Here is a 25814-nt window from a genome sequence, read left to right as displayed (position 1 = left end):
TATATATATATATATATATATATATATATATATATATAAAAAGAATAGTCAAATAGCACAATGTAACATTTAAACCACTAATCCAGAAAATAAAAAATCTCTATATAAAACTTTTAGCATTGTATGCAGTGCTGGGGGGCTCAGCTGGTTAAACATCTGACTGGATCTCAGCTTAGGTCTTGATCTCAGGATTGTAAATTTAAGCTCAGTGTTGGGCTCCACACCCAGCATGGAGCCTACTTTAAAAAGAAAACAAAACACTTGGAATTATCTTAGATCATTTTAAAAACTTTCTGAAAAATCTTAACATTCTGGTGAATGATCTGCTTTTGGTATACCTGCTAATTCTGTTTACTGTTTAGTAGTTTGAAAATCTGAGCATCAATCATGAACCACCTCAACAGTCCTGTGTAGAAAAACTATCTCCCTTCTCACTCCCTTTTCACTCAGTGAAAAACTGTGTACAATAGGGACACTATTATGATATGAGTCGGGGTGATATTGTGAAAGACTAGAAATGAGTAGATCTAGTTTTACATTAATGCCTTACTAACTGTGTCATCTTGAGTATGTCATTTTACTTCTCACAGGTTTAGTTTCCTCACAGGCAAAATGGAGATGAAAATTTTTGCCATTTACCTCAAAGAGTTGTTGTGAGGATGAAATTAGAGACAGCACCAAGAAAGGAGAAAAGGAAAGAATGTGTTTTGCAATCTATTTCCCACATGACTGTATACAGGTTTAACAGAAGATAGCTGGGTTTTAATTTTACAATTTAAAGTAACTGATTTGACATCCATCCAGTCCCAACGCTCCCTTCATTACTTTCCTTTTTAGTAAATTCTAACACCTAGAACTCTTCCCCCACCACCTATCCAAATACTGAATAACCCCTAGGAGGTCATATAGACCTTGTCTTTAAGCCAGTGTTTTCCAAACTGTTTCCTGTAGAAAAGTGGTTAACAAGGTATCATTTTTAAGAGTTTTATGGCCAAATGTGATTGGAAAATATTGTATTAAACAAAATTAAACAAGACTCTTCCAAGCCTTCATTTTGATGCTGTACATGGTCAATCTCAGGGATGAATATAACATTTTGTGTCTTCCAACTTATGTGACCCTCTTTTCTCATGCAGTATTCCTCAAATCAGTTTGACAATACTTATTTTCAGATAAGCACGAGTTGTGTACACACCCATACGCTCTCTCTGGTACTTTGAGATTCTCAGAATGAAAAGCAAAATCCCAAATGCTAAATGAATTTTCCAATGGTGACTACTACTTCTTGGCAGCAAATTAAGTAAGATATGGATTACTCAATCAGATCATTAGGTCTCCATTTAAGGTACTACAGCCACAAACTGATGAGACACCAGAGCATTAGTCATACTCAGATACCTTTAGCTGCGAGCAGTCGCTACTCTGTAAAGCCACTGAGTGTAATATCTGGGAGAAATAATAGATTCATCCTTACATTCCAATTAAAAAAAAAAAAAACCACTATGTTGAGCCCTTAAAAAACATACAGTCAGGTTAAACCTGACCCTTGGGCCACAAATATGGATCCATTGTTTGTAAAGTACATCACTAAATTTCTACATTACCATATAGAAAGTAAGGGCCATTCATTCATTCATCTTATTTGTGCTAATCACTGATACATTTTTTTAAGGTTTTAAGTAATCTCTACACCCAGTGTAAGGCTTGAACTCACAACCCTGAGATCAAGAATTATACACTCTACTGACTGAACCAGCCAGACACCCCTAATCACTGATACTTTTGTTATTTTTATATTTTATAATCTAAGCCCCATTTAACCATTAGACTGGAAAAGATGACACATAAACCAACAAAATTTAGTAATACTCTGATAGAGGTATAAATATTGAGATGATGGAGAAAGGTAAATAAAAGGGGGCCACTAGAGGAAATAGAGGGCATTCTGGACAAAGGAAAGAATAGTGTCAGAAGCATACACAAAATTAAGTGAAATAGTGTTTCTGGGCTGGAGAGGCATCAGAAGTCTCATTTATTTAATGCCAGGAACTGAGCTAGATTCTGGGTCCCTGGCTGGTGCACCCAGAGAGTGTGAGCCCGAACCCCAGGCATCGCCCAACAGACCCTCAAAGCTTGGCCAAGGCAACTTCAGGTGAGCCACCCACCCCCCCTTCCCCAGCCCCTTGTGAGCACAGCAGGTGGCACTCCACCCCAGCTGAGCTGGGAGAGGTTGGGGAGGGGATGCAGGGTCCCGGGCCCGTAGACCTTTGGTGGGAGCCTGAGAGTCACCCAGCAGCTGGCACAGTGCACAGCATACACACACAGCCTTCAGACCCAGATTTCAGACACCCAACAGCTGGCAAGGCCTGCCCCTTAACGTCCCACATGGCAGGGCTGGACAAGGGGTCCCAGACCTGGCAGGTGCTCTGTCCCGCCTTCCTGCAGCCGCCTGGGTCCCTAATCTCACCATTTCCCTCCCATATGCTGCCTTCCTCACTCCCAGGGTCTGTGGGTCTCCTCTTTTTGGAGGAAGGGGAAGATTAAGAAGAGGTTTGCCAGTTGGGTGGGGAGCACAGGACCTCCTTCAGACCTAGGCAGGAGCCTGTGAATTGTGGAGGGGTTGTCAGGACTGTCTTTGGGTTTGGAGCCTTTGACAGCAGGCTGGGGGAGGTGGGAAGGCCTGTCCACCCCTCCTGCTCCACAGACCTGACCTGGACCCCTCCTCACACCAAGATCTGACTCCCATGTGGCAAATTCCTTCAGAGTCTTACCGGGATTGGAAGAAGCCCTCTGGCACAGAGACTCCTAGAGGTCTTCAGGAGGTCTCCAGCTATCAACCCTGAGACTCTGCTCCCTACCAAGCCCCGCATGCTCCCCTTCCAGATCAAGCATGGTGTCCAGGGTCTGGGGGCGGGGTTGAGTAGGACCCTGGGTGGAGGCAGCTGCCCCTACTCCTCACTGATGGAGATGAGCCACTGTTCAAGAGAGAGGGGACAGAACCTTCTGGAGGTGGGAGCTGGAGGTCCAGGCTGGCAGCGAACATAGCTGCTCTGTCTCCCCTAGGTCCTGCTGAGCCTGCAGGTATAGCTGATAAATAAAATACTCTTTTTATCAAAGGAGTCAGTCTAGTGGTGAAGACAAAAAAAAAAAAAAAAGAGGATAGCAGCATGATAAACGCTATGCTAGATAATTTCCACAAGATACTGTGGGATTACAGAGTTGACGTGGAAATGTAAGCACAAGCCAGATCATGAAAGATGAAAGACCTACAGGCCATGCTACAGATTTCGGACCTAATCTCGAATTATGAGGAGACCTGAAGTGTTTCAGGAAGGCAAATGACATCAGACTTGTATCTTAGAAAGACACTGATGCAATGTGGAAAGCAGGGGAGACTGAAGCAAATACTTTTGCCAATACATAATTCAGTTTTCCATAAAATAGAAATTGTAGACTATGACCAGATTATAAGAAAAGTATTAAAAACATATATATTCTACATATGCAGAATGTAATAGATCGAGCGATCTGAGACACTGAGTCTAACATCAATGAAGGGAACAAATGAAAGAACACAGTTGGACTAAAAAAGATGTCACCTGCAGCCTTCTTCCCGTCCCGCCCCCCGCCCCCACTGCATGTTTGCGTCCTCAGGGCTGGGGGTAGTCTGGATGTATACAGTGGTGACTGCGAATATCAGAGGGCAACTGCTACCAGGATAAGAGATTTATAAACAGCTTAGTAATGAAGACTCTTCTTTTACCACCTATCAGGAAAAAGCAGATATTCAAGCGGTTCTGTAGCAAAGATCCTGTTAAGAACCTAAGAATGCATGTTAGGCAAAATTTCAAAGGCAAATCAACAAAATGCTGTTTCAGTGAGTCATCAAGGTCACAGCTTCTTCCAAAGACATACAATCTGATGGTGTATTTCCATCTCTGAATATAAAAAACCTTCCTTGCTATTAGGTTAACAAATGACTCCACTTCTCCAATCTAATACAGAACATACTAAACTCTCAATCTTTAAAAAAAAAAACAACTCACAATTTTAGGTTATCTGTGAAAGGTTTGTGATTTGCTAAACACAAAACTGTGTCACCTAAGGAGAGGTAAGATTTAAAGGTGGCTTGCTTTTTCTTCCCCTTTTTATTTGAATGACTTGAGGTCTACCAAGATAAAATCCTACAACATTAGTACAATTAAACCTTAGCCTCAAGGAAATGTTGCCTCAAGACATCCTGCTATCAGTGAAGCTGTCTGATTTCCAATTAAGTTGTTTCCAACAAAAACGGAAAATAAACACATCTTGCTTTTAGAACATGACATGATTTTATGTATTATTCAAAAGCATGTGTTTTAATATAATGAATTACCTATTCCATTTATACAAGACCTTGCTTTCTGAGAACCACACTTAAAATTAAAAGTCTTTATGTTATGCCAACCATTGGTCCCAGTACAACAGAGCTTATTATTATTTAATAGATCTGGTAAAATGGAGGTGGTGAACTGGCAACCCAAGGGATAAATGTGGCCCAGGAACAAGTTTTCCTTGGTCTGGACAGCCTTTGCTTAATTGAATTAGCAGTTAACATTTACTTGGAGATAAGCAATTTCCATGTTTCTAAGTCAGAATAAAGATACATTACAAAGTATAATGTAAAATTCACATGAATTTAAGATAAAACAGATTTGCTCCTGATTTCCTTGATTATTCTCTTTACATCTCTATTAGGTTACCTTCTTAGGAAAGTTTGGAAAGCATTCTCCTGAGTTGTCATACTGAATATACATATAGAAAGAACTGCATTGAAATGGTTAACTTTTAGGTTTTTGTACTTGGAGAAACAAATTTCACTTATTTAGAAAATTAGTTTTAACAAACCTAATTATTTGCCAATTATGTTGTATTATTAGAGCACTGTTATCTGAAGTAAAAGAATTTTCAGTTAACACAGCTTGTGGAAACTGAGCTTTTCTGTGATTAATACGCAGTGTGAAAGAAGAACTAAAAGTTTTTTCAAAATAAATGACACAACTGGATATATAATATGACACAAAACAGAATCTTGATTTAATTAGCCACAGTATTTTTAGGTCTCAAATTGAGAGAGATCTGTGAGGTCCTAGAAAGAGTTCTAAATAATCATTTTCATCCTACACCATAATGTGCAAGGAAAACTTCAGAGACTGAGCCCATTTCTCTCCTACAAAGCAAGAGTCCTACAAATCAATACCAAATCAAAGAAAAAAATATACACATATTAATGTTTGTTTATTTCTGAGAAAGAGAGAGAGAGAGAGAGAGAGAGAGAGAGAGAGAGAGAGACACACACACACACACACGGAGAGACAGAATCTGAAGCAGGCTCCAGGCTCTGAGCTGTCAGCACAGAGCCTGATGTGGGGCAAGATCATGACCTGAGCCGGAGTCAGATGCTTAACCAACTGAGCCACCCACACGTCCCCCAAATCAAGGAATATTTTTAAAAGAAGGCAATTCTCCAATTTCTTAGTTATATTTAAACGTCTGACAAACCTTTCATTTAACATAGTAATTCTTACAAACAGCTAAAATCCATTCTGCTATTGGTTGAAAGGGTTATATCTTAAGGTATTGTAAAGATTAACAAGTACACATCTATGGAGTACTTTGGCATACTACAATAGAAACATAAAGATGTTTTATTGTATGTTTTTGACATCTCAATATTTTGCAAACTTATCTGCACATTTCTTCCAGTAATTGCAAGCCTTTAACGTCTGTTCTTTATCCAGACTAACATTCCTTAATACTTATTTCCCTATCTTTCCCAAGTTCATCTTTTCCCCCAGAGGTTATGATGCAAGATGTCTATAACCAAATCAGAGGTTCAAAAGCTTTCTTTCTTTCTTTATAAATCAATTCAGTGCTTTATTTTTACTTAGATGTTTGATTTTAAGCATTGCTTCTATCTCTACTTCATGCCACTGTTTGTGGCTTTTTTTCTATTACTGCGTTTACTACTTACTACAGACCCTAGTGAATTACTCATGGCTGGTGTAGCACCGTCCTCAGCAGGAAAGCAAAGGTGGTGGCTGCCTTCATGAGAATGATTCCACAGAGAGAGAGCAGGGAATATCTTCCTATTTTAACTAATTCATATAAATGCTTCCTTCCATTAATATGGGTAATCAATAACTATCCTTACAAATAGTTATTTTGAAATATATAAAGTCTTAGGAATAGGAAAACACTGGATACAGTATTTCAATTGTAGAAGGAATTTTTGAAAACTATTTTTTAATTTTTTAATTTATGGATTAATGTATTTTATGTATTTATCTTGAGAGAGAGCAGGAGAGCAGGGGAGGGGTAGAAAGAGAGAGGGAGAGAGAGAATCCCAAGAAGGCTCTGTGCTGTCAGTGCAGAGCCCCATGCAAGGCTCGGTCTCACAAACTGTGAGACCACGACCTGAGCCGAAATCGAGAATCAGATGCTTCACTGACTGAGCCACCAGGCACCCCTTACACTATTTTCCATTATTTTTTTCATTTGAAGACACTTAAGTAATTTTATTTTAACACTTATCAATTCTGGATTATGTATACTCCACCTGAAGCAGAAAGGGAACAGATGAAATGCAACAGTTAGGACAATAGTAAAAGAGAAATAGTACAGAGCCTTACTGGAAGGGATGTTGCTGCTTTGTTCCCTGGCAGAGCCACAAGGGCAGGAAGAGAGAAATCAACACCTATAATGTTGTGGATAGCCTGTCTGGGGAGCCCTTCCCAGTCTTCCTAAGGCATTCATTAACACTGTATTGAGACTGAAGTCATAACTAAAAGAGGAAGATGGGTGCCCTTACTGGGAGATACTTTTGTCTCACAGTTCTAAAAAAATACAGCAAAATCACTATTACACAAGTATATATCATAAAGAGGAAAAAATATCTTCAATGTCCTCATAATTAGCTTCTGCCAGAGGCATGGATCCTTGCCAGCCAAGTGAGAGGATCTTTCCATCTGGTGCCCTTTGGGTGCTGGGGGTGGCAAAGGGACAGCCAGGCTAAAAACATGCTGTGAAACAGTGGTGTGCTGGAGCCCCATCATTCTGGCTTGTAAGGACTGAATTTTTATTAATTTTCAAGCACTTCATGTTACACTGCTTGAAACTGATCATGGTGGAAGTATTCATACTTACATCATGGACACTGAGAGCTGGTTTTCCAACATGCCATTGTGTGGAAGTCAGCAGCACTTGAAACAGACTCCTGGTTCTGCACCTTACTATATGTGACCTCAGGAAAGTTACTACACTTCTCTACGTCAATTTTTTCAACTGGTAAAACTACAAGTATTGCACCTCATGTGAGGAACTAAAAATGGTAACAGCTATAAAGTACTAAGCAATCAGAGTAACAAGCAAATATTAAGTAGTCTATCAATGCTAGTTATAATCTGTCACACATTGATGGTTCATGTGACTTTGTCCTTAAATTTCAAAGCAATTTTAATGGAGCAAGGGTCCTTAAATAAAAGGGCAATGTCAACAATTTCATAATAATACAAGTATATGGAGAACAAATGTTTTTGTTCGCTCTTCCCCTGCGAACAAAAAGTATTACGATGCCAAAGAACCCTATGCTTATGGTAAATATTATATGAATATAGGGCCCAGGCTCAATTTGTGAATAGTAATGTAACACGATGGACCTTTACAAAGCTATCAGAGAGTAGGCCTTTACAACTGACCAGGAATCTCAAACTGACAGCAAATACAGCAGCCCAAACAGATGTTTTATTTGAATACAGAGTTTTTTCTTCTTCTTTTCTAAAATATGAATGTAAATAAATGCCTTTAAGAGATCAACTTAAGCCCACCAGTCCCCATCTCTTACATCTAGGAAAGTCTGAAGGAAACCAGAAGCAAGATTCTAAGAGTCCTCTCCAAATGAAGTCACAAAGTAACTTCTCCAGCAACTGAGTTCTAAGAACAGGTAAAGAGTGGTCTACCGAGGAAACTTGTTACAGATCAGCACCCAAGGTTTTATTGGGAACTAGTACAGAAGCACCCCTATGCCTACCATGTTCTAAAATTCCAGACTCTCAAAAGGAAAAGAAGTGTCCAATATAAACACTGTTTGCACAACTCAGGCACAGCAAACTACTCTTACCATTTAAGGAAACTTTTATTTCAGTCAACTGTTTACCAGTCAAGTTCTCAGACTAAGGCCAACCTTGCAAGCAGACCTTTCTAAGTCAGTGGTATCAGGCCTGTTATCAACTGCTTTTGCACACCTACCTTTAATTTTTCTTCCCTGACAGCCAGAGGAGCCTCGTCCCAAGGTCTTTACCTGATACCCCAAAGCCTTCTTTCTCTCATACAAAAGCAACCCATTTGCCAACCACTAATTATCCCCACGGCTCCAGTTTTATTGATGCATACGAAAATAATTCAACTGTTATCTAGCCAAACAAAAGTTGACTTATTTTCCCAATGTTATTAAATATCACCCTACTAATCAGAACCTCTAGTTAGAATGAGCTAGCCTGGATCTACACTGAGATAGGATTCCAGCCAGAGGTAGAAAACAAGTCACTTAAGTTGTCCATTGGCTTTATCATGTAAATATATAATTTCCATTTGACTTGCTGAAGTACTGAAAATAGTTCAAGGACTCTTATTACTACCCTGAAGACTCTTCTCATCTCTCACTTCCAATCTTACTCAACAAAGTGCACAGTGCAAAGCCAAATGGATTTGGTATCTAAATTTCCCAGGGGCAGTCAGCCCCCAGGAAGTAGGACAAAAAGTGCACTGGCTGCCAGTTTTGCTGTATGAGGGCGCCACTGAGGAGCCACTTCTAAGCCGCTGGTGAGGATGCACCTGACCCTTAACAGCTTTCAGCATTCTCTCACCCCAGATCCCTTCTTCAACTCCCAGGAAGCACTGCACTCCTTCCTGCAAAGGTCCAGAGCCACACAAAACAGATATTCTCAGTTTCTGTCAAGTTTAAAAATACTCAAGGGTTGGGAAGCTGAGGGCCACCATGGCTGTCAGCAAGAGGGTGAGGAGGGTTCAGCAGGCTCCACCTGGAATTATATTCAAGTCCAATAGCCCATGCTAGACCCCATGAACCACCTCACGGACCTGTCTCCTGGGGGACCTAATGCTTAGATCACAAAAACCTGCATCCTGGAACTCCTGGACATTGATGGGACAATCAACTGAAAACGACCAGAGCTTGAGCACTGCTTTGGTTCCATTCTGATAGACTTACCTTGTGCATGGAAAGTTTAGCACTGTTCTGCCAATGTGTGCACTGGAGAGGACCATGATCACTCCAACAACAGTGCAGACTGCCTTCTATTGAAGGATTCAGATCCTGACTATCTGCTAGGGGTCGACAAGGCCTTGAGGGTAGAGGCCAGAGACCATCAGGTGACTTGGCTATCCTGGTCCCCTCGTGTAGCATGTTTCTGAATCCCGAGACAAGCTCTGAAGCTATGTTTTTGCTTCACAGCTGGGGGCGGGGAAGGATGTATGACATCATGTCATAATCCACTCAGATGCTAAATAGGAATTTAAGCAAATTTTATGGAGGCCTTGTTCTAATGAATCCATTTTATTCAATTAAAGTGGTTTAAACAGTACACTAGGCATTTGTTGACAGCATTCTCCCAAAGGGTGGCCTTTGAAGTACAGCCAGTAGGATTGCTGGTGCTATTTACTCGAGCAACCCAAGTATAGGTTTATCTCCTCAAGCCGGAATTGGGTTAAAATAAAGACTGTAAAGCCACAGGCCAAGCAGTGTCAGTTCTCAATCTGTGGAGCAGCTGATCTTCCTGTCTTCCAGGGAAATGAGACAACACTCATTTTGATCCAATGGTGGGAAATCTCTTTCCCAATTGGTAGGGTTTAGGGTAGGACACCAAATTAAAGAATATTGGTAGGTAAATCTCAGCCATCTCTTTCAGCACTAATGGGGAAAAAAGCAAATAGCATTTTCATAATTATCATAAATTTTATTTTTTTTTAAATTTTTTTTTCAACGTTTTTTATTTATTTTTGGGACAGAGAGAGACAGAGCATGAACGGGGGAGGGGCAGAGAGAGAGGGAGACACAGAATTGGAAACAGGCTCCAGGCTCCGAGCCATCAGCCCAGAGCCCGACGCGGGGCTCGAACTCACGGACCGCGAGATCGTGACCTGGCTGAAGTCGGACGCTCAACCGACTGCGCCACCCAGGCGCCCCTATCATAAATTTTAAATTAGTGAAATACCTATTCAGTTGATTGCAATGTCCGAAATAAAAATCACAAAATGACTGCCAAAACAGGAATAAAGACAATAGTTGCCCTTATTAGTATTTAGTACAATCTCAGCACTTCTAAATAAAAAGTGCCCATTAAAAATCTAGAGAAGCAGTTGAAAAGGTTTCTTCTAATAAAGGAAAATAAATAGCAAAACTAAAATTATTATAATCCTAAAATAAGCTTTACATAATGGCTTCAAAAGGCTTGTCAGATTCCATCATTTATTACAACAAAAATCTGCTGGCCACAAGTCCAAGGAACTGTATTATAGCAAAAATGCTAAAATAGGGCACACACCACAGGCAAATGGAACCACGCAGTTTCACCTAGCCTACAAACAGATTTTCAATCACTCACAAAGCCAAGTTGAACCTCATGTATTATAAAAGCGTGTAGAAAGTTAATTTAACCAAAGGTAGTCTGCCTTTATCATCTCAACACTATGCCTTTCAGATAAACATCAGCGAATTTCTCCTCAAAAATTTAAGGATTTCAAAGTTTTTTAAGCCTCATGATACACAAAACTATGTGCCACATGTCTAAATGGAGCAATATCGAAAGTGTTGCTCATATCCTTCACATCATGATTTTCTAACATTGAAAATAATTGTTAAAACTCCACTATTTTCTTCTTTAAATGAGTGCTGAAATATTTATTTGACAATGATTAACAATGACAACAAAGCATTAAGAAGTTCATGGGGGGGCGCCTGGGTGGCGCAGTCGGTTAAGCGTCCGACTTCAGCCAGGTCACGATCTCGCGGTCCGGGAGTTCGAGCCCCGCGTCGGGCTCTGGGCTGATGGCTCGGAGCCTGGAGCCTGTTTCCGATTCTGTGTCTCCCTCTCTCTCTGCCCCTCCCCCGTTCATGCTCTGTCTCTCTCTGTCCCAAAAATAAAAAAAAATAAAAAAAAAAATAAAAAAAAAAAAAAAGAAGTTCATGGGCAAGTATCAAGTCTAGCTCTCCAAAATGCCTATGGAGCCTAAAAAAGATGGGAGTGTAATAGCATAGGGGAACGAAAGACTGTATGATCTACCTAAGGCCCTCAAAATCAAATGGAAAATGCTAACACAGTGTGAGCTGCATAACACTGGTCTCTGGGTTGGCTAATGGCCTACATGTCTGTAACTCCCAAATGAAAGCCTAGAACCAGAATCTTAAGCTTTTTCCAAATATAGCTGCTTCCTGCCACAAAGTCTATCTAACAGATTCTTCATAGATTCTGACTAGTGCATAGTAGTTTACATATAGGCTATGGCACTCACCTGGATTTTTCCTATCACATATTTACATGTACTGAATGGGAGTTAACTATAACATATAAATAACTGGAATGTTTTTTAAAGTCTTTTTTTCTTTTTTTTTCCTTTTATAAGATTGTAAATAATTGCTTTAGTTACATAAAAATGAAATACCATTACTGAAGTAGCATTTTACCTGTTTAAGAAATCGGTCAGATGCATTGCTGTGTTTGGCCAACACACTTGGCAGAGATGGATTTGCATATTCAAACTGAGGATTGTAGGTATAGTCAGACTTGAAAAATCTCAGTTTTTCTTTCTCCAAGTTGGTGGGCTTTATAGCAGTCAGTATACAAAATTTCTTCCCAGAAAAGTCATCTCCCTTTTCAAAACTTCTAGACAGCTGAGGCTGTGGCTTTGGTTTTGGCAGAGTGGAGAAATGGCGTCGCTTTACCTTGTTTTTGGGTTTAGGCGGCAGTACTATGCTGCTCCCTGTAACAGAGATATCATGTGTAAACTTTATAGGACTCGACACTGAACTAGTGACAAAGACACCAGGCTGCCTTTCTAGGCAGTACCAAGTACCACTGCTCATCACAGGCACTGGGGCTTTCATCTTGCGAAGATCTTTACTACGAGAAGAACTAGGAGATTTGCTGGGCTTTCTACATCTTTTGGAGTAGGTGGAGGAAGGCTGTTTTTGTGAATGATGCTTTTTCTCCTCTTTGCTCTGTAGCAGAACATTGTAACTACTGGTTCCAGTTGTGAAAATGTCCTTTAGTATCCCAGTAGATAAATGTGAAATGCTTCTTTTGCTGTCAGCGATCAATGACTCTTCTGCATTTAGAACAGACTTCTTAGCAAGTTCTTGCTCAGGCCAGTGAAGCTTTTCTGTGTTAATAAACAAAATCAAAACAAAAGAAATAACAAAGATACCAGATGAAGCAAATTGCTTATTATACAAAAAGTACTCTGAAGGTTCTGTAAACCTTACAATTTTGCAACGATCTTTAGAAAAGACATTTTAAATATTTATATATTACCAAGCTTTGGTCATGCTAGACATTGTCACTTCTATATAAGCATATATATATGCTAAATTTTAAAAATTCTCAGCTTGAAGCCATTAAGATGATCAAAGTTTAATATCAATGTGAGATAATGCACATAAGTAATCTGAATATTCAACTCTACCAATGACTATAATTTCACAGTAAGGATATAATTTTCAATAGTATTTCCAATATCAAAGCAAGACCCAAGGCATTTAAAAGCCAGTACAATCTTGAAATTAGATGCTGTAAATAAAGATAGCTATCAGGAAAAGAAGGACAACACTGCCTTATTTATCTCAGAAACAATTTTTAAAATTAAATAAATGATATGTGTATGTTAAAGCATGTTTTCATAATGTCACTCAATTGTTTGATTTTCTTAATTCTAGGCTACAGGTTAAAAGAAAATTAAGTTTTTTTTCTTGCCAAATCTGAAAAAAACTGTAACTGTTATTACCTAGACATAAGAATATTAAATGGTAAATTAAGGAGAGGTCAGCTTTGCCTTTAGATTTCACAGTGCTTTAAAGAGGTACGAACCACCTGATATACTGATGCTCGTGCTCTGCTTTAAAACTGTGTTGACCTGCATTGTTTCATTCCACAAATACATGGAATACTACTAACTAGGTACTATGAGAAACATACGTTATGAGAAACATCTTTATAAATCTACTGTCTCTGCCTTCAACCAGTTTCCAATCTGGCTCTGAAGGCAAGGCAAGCCTATGAAGATTTGAATAGTAATACAAGACAGTATAAGTTTAAAAGCAAAAACAGAAAATACAGAGTTCAGAGAAGGAAGAAAGTAATGTGAAGAGAAACATGAGATTTCAGTTAGACCCTTAAGAACCTTCAGATTCAATTCTAAATTGACGAAGCGTTTGAATTTGTCTTAAATCCTACTTACCAGAACTAGATTCCAGCCCAAGTCCTATCTACAAATATGACCTCTGGCCAAGTCTGCTTATAAACCTTCCTTAAGTCTTTCAAATGACATATGATTCTCTCAATTCTCTTTTCCAAGTCTCATGGACCCTTATGCCTCTAGCCCCAACCTTTGGCTCCTACTACGGAAGCAACTTCAATGCTAGCCAACTTGAACAGCTGCCTGCCTTGCTAAGAAACAATTTATTTCAATTTTTTAAAAACGTTATCCACGTACATCTGTCATTCACTCATTCAAGGTTTGACATTCAGGGATCCTTTCTACAATGAGTAGTAATACATAATAATAACAATAATGGCAGATACCATTTGTTGACACATTTATGTGAGTTTGAGATTTCACAGAAAACTATACATGTTGTATCACTTAATCCTCAGAAATGTTAAATCATTTGTTCAATGTTATATTACAATAAAGTAATAAACAGCAAAATGATTTGAGAGCGGGTGTATGTAATTAGAGTTCAGGCTTGTTATTATGTATATAACATATAACGTTCATTCAATTATCAACAGATATTCAATATTGTCAGCTATATGCACAGCACTGTACCTTTTCTTTCTCTGTACAGAACATGTACAGAGACACGGTAATCTGAATCACTGATGTACTAAGATAGGTACCAGAACCGTGTTTTATTCATCTCTTCCTTTCCAACATCTGGCATGGATCTGGTAGACATTTTTAGTGCATGCTGTATAAATGAATAAACGAATGAATGGCACAACCCTAAATAGGTCGTCTCCAACCATTCTATATAAACAGATATTTGTAGTTCTGGGACCATTCTACTGTTCTATGAAGTCACTGCAGAAGTGGACATATAACAGGGAAACCAGTGGTTCTCAACCAGAGGCAATTTTGCTCCCCAGGGGGCATATGGCAGTGTCTGGAGACATTTTGGTTGTCACAACAAGGGAGTGGTGCTACTAGCATCTTGTGGGTAGAGGCCAAGAATGATGCTAAATATCCTTCAATGCATCGCACAGCCTCCTACAACAAAAATATCCATCCTAAAACAGTGCTGTGGTAGAGAAACCCTGCCCTAAATGTAAGTTTTTAAAGCTTAGAAGTCATAGAGTTTAGGGTAAAGATTTGGTAAAATACCAGGTCAAAAATGGGTAATAATCCAAATATGTAAGGTAACAGTCCCTCTAGTTAACATTTTCTAGGCCAATATGTGAAATTTGAATTCTGGTGTCTTAAAGACAAAAGCAAAAATATGCAGAGGCTAAATGTCTATTCTATGCACAAGATGAGAAGTAGGAGCTAGATACAGGGTCATGTTGAAGGTTGATTACACAAAGAAGCCATTCAATAAATGGAAAAAAACAGCCAAAAATAAACAGAACAAACACAACTTTCATTACAGGCTGGTAGGTCTCAGTCCCTCAGGGGTTTCAGACTTAAATGTTGCCAACCGATAGTCCAAACTGGGCAGGCTTGGCAAACATAGGCTAAGGAACACCAGAGCACAGGCTGTAGCCCAAATGCCCATGAACAATGTCAGTTTCCCTAAAAAGACATCACAAGTTTATGAGACAAGAGGTGATTAGGAAAGGAAGAATGAAATGGACACTAAAAGGAAAAGAAAAAAAGAAAAACCTGCAATAAGAATAAGGGTATCACAAACAGAAAATCAGGTGAGAAGTAGGCACAGCCAGGAAGGTAAAGGGAGGTAATCAGGTTCTTTTTTCTTTTGGTCTTCATAATAAAAGGGGAGAAAGTTACATCAAATTAAAATCAGTGAATAAAACTATTCTAAATAATTCCCAATTTTGATGGCTTATTACAGGTGTGTTGTGTTGAGTATATTTGTTTAAAAATGAATTCAGTTTAAAAATGCTTTCTTTGGAGGCACCTGGGTGGCGCAGTCGGTTAAGCGTCTGACTTCAGCCAGGTCATGATCTCGCGGTCCGTGAGTTCGAGCCCCGCGTCAGGCTCTGGGCTGATGGCTCGGAGCCTGGAGCCTGTTTCTGATTCTGTGTCTCCCTCTCTCTCTGCCCCTCCCCCGTTCATGCTCTGTCTCTCTCTGTCCCAAAAATAAATAAAAAACGTTGAAAAAAAATTAAAAAAAATAAAATAAAAATGCTTTCTTTGGTTCCTAAAACATAATAGCTACATGACTACAGAGCTGAACTCAGAGTTCTTTTGTTTTGTCATAAGGCATCAGTGATCACTAAATTCAGAATTTTGTGGGGGCGCCTGGGTGGCTCAGTCGGTTGAGCATCCAACTTCAGCTCAGGTCATGATCTCAAGGTTCCTGAGTTCAAGCCCTGCATCCGGCTCTGTGCTGACAGCTCGGAGCCTGGAGCCTGCTTTGGATTCTGTGTCCCCTCCCCCCCACCCCTGCTTGTGCTCTCTGTTTTTCAACAATGAATAAACATTAAAAACATTTTTTTTTAATAAATTCAGAATTTTGTTCCACCTCAAACAATCTATACACTTCAGGATTCTTAACAAAAGTCCTAAACCATCTGCCAAAAACACTCAATGGGAGGTGACAGAGTGTGTAGGACAGAACCCTTTCCACCAGGAGTTGTAGCATTTCGGCTCACTTGCTAATTTTCTACCTGAGAGGATTAGCCCCAGTCCATTTTAAGCTCCATCTGTTGATGAGTAAGGTTTGGGAGTGCCAATAGTGTATTTATTTAATAAAACGCCAATCGTGCCAAATGCTGATATCCCATGAAGTTCATAAAAGTGGGGCAGGTGATCAAATAACTCATGATGAATATAAATTAAGTCCTCAGAATCACACTGATCTTATTTCAGTTGTATTAAAGTGTACTACTATGAGAGACCCTAAAGTACTGTTTTTTAATTTTAAATATTATTGCTTACTTAAAAAATGACTTTTACACATGCATAAAAACATCATAAAAGGCCAGTAAGATTTCATCTTCTCCTTCTTTTCCTGAAAAATTAAACTTTATTTTTTTTCAATATATGAAATTTATTGTCAAATTGGTTTCCATACAACACCCAGTGCTCATCCCAAAAGGTGCCCTCCTCAATACCCATCACCCACCCTCCCCTCCCTCCCACCCCCCATCAACCCTCAGTTTGTTCTCAGTTTTTAAGAGTCTCTTATGCTTTGGCTCTCTTCCACTTTAACCTCTTTTTTTTTCCTTCCCCTCCCCCATGGGTTTCTGTTAAGTTTCTCAGGATCCACATAAGAGTGAAACCATATGGTATCTGTCCTTCTCTGTATGGCTTATTTCACTTAGCATCACACTCTCCAGTTCCATCCACGTTGCTACAAAGGGCCATATTTCATTCTTTCTCATTGGCACGTAGTACTCCATTGTGTATATAAACCACAATTTCTTTATCCATTCATCAGTTGATGGACATTTAGGCTCTTTCCATAATTTGGCTATTGTTGAGAGTGCTGCTTTAAACATTGGGGTACAAGTGCCCCTATGCATCAGTACTCCTGTATCCCTTGGGTAAATTCCTAGCAGTGCTATTGCTGGGTCATAGGGTAGGTCTATTTTTAATGAAAAATTAAACTTGAAAAATAGTTTTTAATGTTTACTTATTTTTGAGAGAGAGAGAGAGAGAGAGAGAGAGAGAGAGAGAGCGCGCAGGGGAGGAGCCGAGAGAGAGGGAGACAGAGAATCTGAAGCAGGCTCCAGGCTCTAAGCTGTCAGCACAGGGTCCGAGGCAGGGCTTGAACTCACAGACCGTTGAGATCATGACCTGAGCCGAAGTCAGCCACCTAACCCACTGAGCCACCCAGGCGCCCCTGAAAAATCAAACTTTTAAAAAGCATACACAGGCTTCTTTGGGGGAAGTGTACTCATTTTCCCTCAGAAAATAAGGCAATCAGTCCTACTTTCTCATATTAAAAGTCACTATGTAATGAGACATTTTAGCCATCAGCAATCTTCTTCACCAGAACTTTAGAGTAAACAAAAATAATCTGTTGCTCAAAGAAATCATTCATACCAACCTGATTACCCATATTGAGGGGGGGAAAAAGGAAATAATAATACATTAAAATTGATACTCAGTATATTCACCTACTTGTGAATATACTGAAATTACCAACACAATGAAAGCTTAATTTGTTTCTAGAACAGGTGAAAAGGATACCAGGATTCCTGGCTTCCATCCTCGGCTCTTTCAATCACCTCTCTGTAATATTAGCCTAATCATTAAGCCCATCAGTGCCTCATGTTCCTCATCTAAAGGAAAAAGAGAGGGACTCACTAAACTTTGTTTTTCATGACTGTGAAGAGGTGAGGTTTCACAGTAATTATGAGATTCCCCAGCTGAAAGGAAGATTAGATCACCAGAAACAATGGCTGGTGGAAAATACCATTCAACCAATTTTGACTCAGAAAATGGCAATTTCATACAGTTCACTAGAATTTATGAAACCTAAGAATATGGGATAATCTTACATAATAAGACAATAGACTGATTACAAACAAAAGAAAAGGCAAAACAAAACAATATAGTCCCCAAACAAGATAAACACTTTATCAAGTAGTTGTTCATCACTTAAATGATATAATATCAAGAATAGGAAAAAAATGAATAAATTATGGTAACCTGTATATCAGAACACTACATTGCAATGAAAAAGCAGCTAAGCGTGCAAGCAACAATACAGTGCATCTCACAGGCAATACTGTGCAAACAAAGCCAGATCAAAAGAGTACATACAGTATAATTCCATTTTTACATAGTTCAGAAACAGGCAAATCTAATTTATGGTGTTAGAAGTCAGAATAGTGGTTACCATTGAGGGATGGGTTATAACCTAGGAAGAGGCTATCTTCTTCTGGGCAGTGGTTACATATGCACAAATTTATTGGGTTACACACTTAAGACTTGTGCACTTTACTGAATGTAAGTTACACCTTAATCTTTTTGCAGGGAGGGGGAAAGAGATACAGGGAGAGACAGAATGCCAAGCAGGCTCTCTGCTGCCAGCGCAGAACCCGACATAGAGCTCAAACTCATGACCTGAGCAGAGATCAAGAGTTGGACGCTCAACCAACTGAGCCACCCAGGAGCCCCACACCTTAATCTTTTAAGATATGTGAAAACATCAGTATCTTTGAAGACATACTTATTGCCCAATTTGCCTTATAACAGATAATCTACTATTTTTAACATCTCTGAATTCAACAGAACCCCATATAGTTTCTCAACTGTAAGTTAAAAAAGGAGATGAAAAGGCACTGCTCATGTCATTCAGGAACTGAGAAAACTGACTTTACTTCAGGATTCCCAAAAATGTCACAATCCCAGTTAGGAGTACTTCAGTGTTACTCAACTAGTAACAATGATTCTTTATAATGTGATGCTGTTGTTCTTTGGTCAGGAATTGCGTGTTATTATTTTAGTTAGAAATATGCAGGGTATTCTATAATGCCAGAAAATGGTGGTTGTGGTAAAAGAAACCGTTTTAAAAACCATCTGAAACAACAGTGAATGTGCTAGAAAACGAAGTTCCCCATGGTTTTCCCCTTAGGATGAAGACAAAACTCCTGACCGTGGCATATGATGTCACTTACCATCAGGTCACCCTGCCTCTCTTGCCTCCATGCACAATGTCGCCCTCACTCAGTCCACTCTAGCTTCCTTTCATTCTGTCAATCCCTCACACTCACCAGCCTCTCTTCAGACACAACACCTCTTCATACACTGTCCCCTATGTTTGGAGAGTGCTTCTTCCCATCAGACTAATTCCCACTCATCCTTTAGTTCAAATACCACTTGTTCCGGAAACCTCCCCTGGAAGGTTCTTTGAAGCACCTGTCACAGTTGTAGTTTTACATTTGTTTGTATGAAGGACTCCTCCAATACTGAAATTATAAGTCCCATTATGGCAAACATCTGTGTTTGGTTTTGCTCATTCACTGACTTGCTCATGAAAGAATGGCCTGAGAGGTAGCCAGTATTTGAGAGGAAACGAAAGGATACCGGATTTGAATGCCTGAAGGTTGAGGGAAAAAAATCATACCAGGATCACATGAAAAAAATGAAACAACCAGTGATGTGGAAGACAAGTTTTTAAAAAAAAATTTTTTTTTAACGTTTATTTATTTTTGAGACACAGAGAGAGAGCATGAACAGGGGAGGGTCAGAGAAAGAGGGAGACACAGAATCTGAAACAGGCTACAGGCTCTGAGCTGGCAGCACAGAGCCTGACACAGGGCTCGAACCCACAGACTGCGAGATCATGACCTGAGCCGAAGTTGGACGCTTAACTGACTGAGCCACCCAGGCACCCCTGTGGAAAAGTTTTAATGGCAGGTGCCTAATGCTATAGGACAAACAGGAGCTATGCGCCTGTATCCATATCAGATGGCCAAACACTGGCCTTAAGAAAACTTTTGTCTCCAGTATTTTTAAACACTCACTTTTGTTAGAAAGGAGCTTCATTTCCAGATGACTCAATCACTTCTTTTATACCATACAAAATATGGGCAGTAGGAAATCATATATTAACATACTCTTATAAGGCTCCTTACAGTTTCCTGTCACTCACTGAATGGGCTAGATGTCTTCTACTTTGAAAACAATTTTATAGTCAAGTGAAATACAATCTTTCCAGGCAAAAATTATTTACAGATTTGCCTGTGATAATAGCTTAAAAACATCTTGACTCAACTATCAGATAATGCACCACTGATGTTAAATGAGATCTTCATGTTGAACTCTGTGGCTTAAATCAACATATAGTCACTGTAATAGTGTTCTGCCTTTCCTACTGGTTGAAAACATGGGCTTTGGAATGGAGCTTCTCCAGTTTGAATCTTGTCTGCTTATTAGTTGTGACCTTGACCAAGTGAACTTCTTTGTGCTGTAGTTTCCATTTCTGTAAATGGGATAATAATACATATTTCACAGTATTCGTGTGAAGATTGAAAATGGTAATATCTATGAAGTACTAAGAACAGTGCCAACCTGTAGTAAGCAGCCTGTGTTAACTATCGGTATTGTTATTAAATTCAATATTATATTCAGCTCCTACAGAAATACTCCATGGAATAATGTAAATGGGAAAATATTTAGAATCATTAAATTTGGATTTCCAAGGTAAATTTAACAGTAATTACTTCTATATTCTAAATCGACATTTTAGTGGCTTTAGTACAATAAACTATCTTTAAAAAGCTGAAAGTAGGCAAAAAAACCCTTTTCTGATTTGATTCCATTTCAAACAGCATACACAGCTTTCTTATTTTGTTCCTCCAGTCAGCAACTCTATCAGAATGTTATATTTAATTATATTAAGTCATGACTAGTAAGTCAAAAGTGAGTAAGATATCACAGAGGAAGCGATTTCAGAAATATTTAAGTAATTGCTTCCATCCTGAGATTAAAAAACACCAGAAGAAGATGGCTTCTTAGGTATCAATAAGTACTGAGAGGACAGCAAGGGAAAAAGGGGTCATGTTTTCAGCTACATTCTCTTCATAAAGTTTCTAGTTGTCTCAGTTGGGCTTTCTGGTATGTTAGTGAAAATGTTTGCATTAGGGTTCTGGAACTATTGTTTTAACTAGTCAGGTACCATATAAAAACTATTTTGAGAGGCACCTGAGTAACTCAGTTAGTTAAGCGTCAGATTTTGGCTCAGGTCATGATCTTGCAATTTGTGAGTTCGATCCCTGCGTTGAGCTCTGCACTGGTGGTGTGCAGCCTGTTTGGGATTCTCTCTCTCTCTCTCTCTCTCTCTCTCTCTCTCTCTCTCTCTCTGCCCCTTCCCCACTTGTGCACTCTCTCTCAAAATAAATAAGCTTTAAAAAAATTAAAAAAAAACTATTTTGAAAAATAACCCAGTCAATTATTTCTAAAGGGGCTGTAAATTTGATGCTCTACTTCTCAAATGGCTGTTTTAATTCTTACTGAACTACAGAAACTCACTGCAGAATAATCTATCTCAGGGTATGCAACACGTACAGTTGGATTGATTTCTGCCACTAAATCACAGAAAGGGAGTTGAGGCAAGAGGAATCAGTCTACTATTTCTTAAAGTATCTCTCCTCAAACTTCCAACTCTGCATAGTGAAAAGCAGGAGATCCACTTAGTTGGATCTAAGTGGTATTCTGACTGAATACCCACTTTCTAATACTAATATAATGGTATTCTCTCTCTACAATGATGGTTTTGCTTTGGGGAAATTATCATAATTGATATTATTTCTAAATCAGTATCTAATAACCCTCACTTTGACAAAATCAAACTGTATTTTTCTGCAAGGCAGTGATTTTCAATGGGAAAGGGGGGGTAATTTTGCCCTCCAGGGAACACTTGACAATGTCTGGTGGCATTTTTGGTTGTCACAACTGGGTGTGTGGGCGAGGGAGGGTATCTAGTACCTGCTCCCAAAAAGAAGGTATGGTATTTTTAAGTAACTTTCAAATTTTTCACTGTATTTTAAGGTGAAAAATAGTATCTGCATCAAATTACATTTAAAAAACTAATGCCAATTTAAGTTGCTTCCTGTCAACACAAATAACAGTGAGATAAAGTACAAAATCAGCTCCATATTTTATAACATGAATCATGAAATAAAACAGCATAAAATTAAGACAGCAAGTATTTTCACTGGAAAAGAATTCAGTTTTAGAATTTAAAAACTAATCTAAACTCTAAAACTTTAGAATTTAAAAATAGTCTGTTTGGTACTGCAGTGCCTGAAACTAAAAAATTCTGGCCTTGACACTAGTTTGCAGATTAAGCATTTCCCTTTACTGTTGTTCATCATGATACTGGACTACCAAAAACCCTGTCTGGCAGAAATGTTACAGAGAATTAAAGGCAGAATAATGTCCTAGGGAACTCTTCTAATACGTAAGCTAATATTTAAATGATTAACATCAATACCTATTTTTTAAATAATATAAAAGGCAAGTAAATTTTCTGACCTGGGGTCTGAACACCCATTTCTTCTGCTTAGAATCATACATGCCATAAAGTGACCTATTAATACTATTAACCCAAAACGTTCTGACTTAAAAATAAAAGCACAGGGAAAAAAAAAACAACAGAGAGAAATAAACACTGTATAAATACTCATATACTGGAATGTGTTCTTTTGCTTAGCTCTGATTTTTCTGAACATTCTAGAAAATTAGACGCCAGTACACTATAATGCCTAACTACATAGCTAATATGCTTTGAAATGGCTTATTTACAGCGCACATTTGTAGGATGAGTAATCTGTCGATTATGATTCACTTCCCTAGATTCCATGGCACGTGCTTACTGATAATAAGCGACAAAAGGAAAAGGGACGGTTTTTCTGTCTTCCCTCCACGAATTTTCCTGAGCACCTCCTGCGCGCCACGCACTTGTTCCGGGCGCCGGGGTTGAGCGCCCCGGCCGCGCGCGGAGCCCACTCAAGCCGTTTCCTCGGCCTCCGGGGCGACTGGGGCCCCGAGTCGCCTCACACCCGTCGCCAGGAGCCGGGAGGACACTGTCCACCACCGCCAGCCCAGGAGCCAGCCCTTCCGGGCACTCACCCGTCACGCGAATGGACTCCAGCATCGTCCCGCCGAGGCCGCGGGCGGCTGGCTGGCTCCAGGGGCGCCGGGGGCGAGGGCCGGCGAGAACCGGCCGGACTGCCTCTAGCCTCGGGCCGGGACCTCAGAGGGGTCGCGGCGGCAGGCTGCTCTCCGCGTCCTGGGGCAGGATAAAGCGGACAAGGACCGACGAAGACGTGCGCACCAGGCTGTGAGAAGCGCTCCCTGCAGACCGCAGGTGCTGGAAGGTACACACAGCGGCTCTACAAGGGGCAGCTGCGCTAAGAACCCACCGCCGTGACGTTGCGGCTCCCCTGTTGCTAGGAAACGCTCCGCGCCGCGGCGTACGCTGCGCTTCACAGAGCTTGCCCGCCACTTGGGGCGCTGGCGCAACGGCGGCCGAGTTCGCAGGAAGAAAGAGGAGGGAAGGAAACTACAACGTCCGGCGAGCACTGCGCAGGCCCGTGGCCCCGGAGATTTGTGGGCTAAGCCCCAGGACAGACTTGGTTCTTCGGCTGCTGGTGTACGTGCATTGTGTCTGATTATTCTTGTAGAGAAGACGTTTGTGCCCTGTTCAAGAGGGCTTAATGCTGCGGTAGCTTCACAACTAAGAGGCGGTGTAATATGACAGCCCAGCTGTGTATTGCAAAGCCAGTCTTCTCCGCCCTTTAGTTAAAAGGTTCGGAAAAGCTAAAACAACTTTAGATTGAACGGTGTTCAGTATTTCCAAGTTGAATATCCCAGAATAATGTCCTTAATACTAAAAATACAAATTTTAATTTATGACTGTGCAATTGATACGGCTGGATGTTGTCCTTCGCTTTGTTATTCCTTGGGAAATGTAGAGAGTATACCATTCAACATTTTTTGAGAGCCTGATGTGTGCAAGGTTCTGAGGCAGGCCTGGAGGACATAAGGTAAATGACATAGGTCTTACAGAGCTTACAGTCTAGGAGGAGCTCACAGGATAGTGTTGGCACTTTCAAATTTCTGAGCCACATTTTCTCTTCACCCTTTCTCAAGGTTGAGACAGGACACAAGTAGCTGACATGTGTTTTCAAACCCAGGAACAAAAGAAAAGTTATGTTAACATCATAATCTAGAAATAACAGAGAACGTGTGAGAATTTGTATCTTTTTTAGCAATTAGGAGTGAACAGTGGACATTTGAACTATCACATGTAGTAGATAACCTCACATTATATTGTCTGAAAATCCTGTGAATACTATCTTCAAAATATATCTGGAATCCAGTCATTTCTCATTATAACCCCTGCCACCATTCTGGTTCAAGCCACCACCATCTCTTGTTGGATTATAGCCATAACTATAAATGATCTCTGTTATTTCCACCCTTGCCCTCTTCAGTGGCCAGTGTGGTCCTGTTAAAAAGTCAGATGTCACCACTCTGTGCAAAACACTTCAATGGCTTCCTTTCTTTCCTATGAGGTCCTTTATGACCTAGCCTTCCGTCATCTCTTTGATCTCATGTCCCACTACACTCTGCCTTGGTCTTGTCCAGACACGCTGACCTCCTTGATATTTCTCAACTATGCCAAACACTCTTTCACCTCAAGACTTATGTAACTTGGGATTTCCCCTGCCTGGAATGCTCTTTCCCCAAGCAGCCAAAGGACTAGCTCCTTCACCTCCTTCAGGACTTAATCCAAATGTCACTTCTCGGTGAGGCCTTTCCTGCCACTCAATTTAAAATCCCACTTCCTTCTCAGATTTTCTTCCGTACTTCTCTGCTATATTTTTTCCCTTTAGTACCAAACACTAACTTATTGCATAGTTTACTGATTTATCTCCATTGTCTGTCTCCACCCCTAGAATAAAATTTCCATAAATACAGTGATTTTTGCTACCTCACTGCTATATTCCTGGCATCTAGAATAGTACCTGGTACACAATAGATACTCAATAAATATCTGTGAATCAATGAATAAGTAGATAATAGAAAGTATGTATTTTCAATGATAACTCAAAGAAAATAGAATTATATAAAACAGGCATCTGGATAAAGAATACATTTTCAGGGGTGCCTGGGTGGGTCAGTTGGTTAAGTGACTGACTCTTGATTTTGGCTCAGGTCAAGATTTCACAGGTTGTTAGACCAAGCCCCACACTGGGTTCTATGCTGACAGTGCAGAGCCTATTTGGGATTCTTTCTCTCCCTCTCTCTGTGCCTCTACCCCCCACCCCCTGCCCTCAAAAATAACTAAACATTAAAAAAAAAAAAAGAATTAATCTTCAGTTTAAAGCACTTGAAACAGTTTTGAGCAATGACTCCTTGCATTCACAAGGGCAGTTATTCTTTCAACATATGTCCCAAGGAAAAAGCCTATAAATGAACCTTAAAAACCTGAATTCCTTATGTACCTAAAACTCTGACACATGCTTTTCAAGTTTGCTATAAAATGTATCTATTAAAGTCACTGCAATTTAAGAACTAATTTCTCAGAAACATAAAGACTCCTAAAAGATGTTTCCAAGTCACATATTCAGCATCTACGTAAAGAATTTACTCTGAATGCTTTTACTAAAGCATGCTTAATCATAGTGTCCATATCCATTACATTTTGAAGAAATCAAGATATGTTATTTTATTCATTCTACAGGTATTTATTTATACATAAAGCATTGAGCTTAGTGCTTTTAGACTACATTATAAAACATGATACTTATCCTCAAGAAACTTACTGACTAGTTAGGAAAGGGTTTACACACACACACACACACACACACACACACACACACACACACACACACACAAAC

General features: G+C 39.7%; 1 protein-coding gene across 4 annotated transcripts in view; it reads right to left on the bottom strand.

Moving 5' to 3' along the window:
- Window positions 1–25814, bottom strand: part of MATCAP2 (microtubule associated tyrosine carboxypeptidase 2) — a 76012-nt gene that overhangs the window by 36613 nt on the left and 13585 nt on the right. Inside the window, exons 1-2 of one of the 4 annotated variants that reach the window (XM_040472247.1) lie at window positions 23038–23345; window positions 11738–12432 (exon numbers count right to left, since the gene is read on the bottom strand). In XM_040472247.1, the coding sequence (XP_040328181.1) occupies window positions 11738–12432; window positions 23038–23062 (720 nt within the window). In that variant the 5' untranslated portion in view covers window positions 23063–23345. Of the gene's footprint in view, window positions 1–11737; window positions 12433–23037; window positions 23346–25814 lie in introns of those variants that run through there. The other 3 variants (XM_040472246.1, XM_040472249.1, XM_040472251.1) reach the window with 3 other exon arrangements.

Source organism: Herpailurus yagouaroundi, unplaced genomic scaffold, assembly GCF_014898765.1.
Source record: "Herpailurus yagouaroundi ecotype Mexico unplaced genomic scaffold, PumYag 100, whole genome shotgun sequence".
Taxonomy (NCBI): domain Eukaryota; kingdom Metazoa; phylum Chordata; class Mammalia; order Carnivora; family Felidae; genus Herpailurus; species Herpailurus yagouaroundi.
The sequence above is the reverse complement of the archived record's forward strand: the minus strand, read 5'-3'. Positions and strand labels throughout refer to the sequence as shown.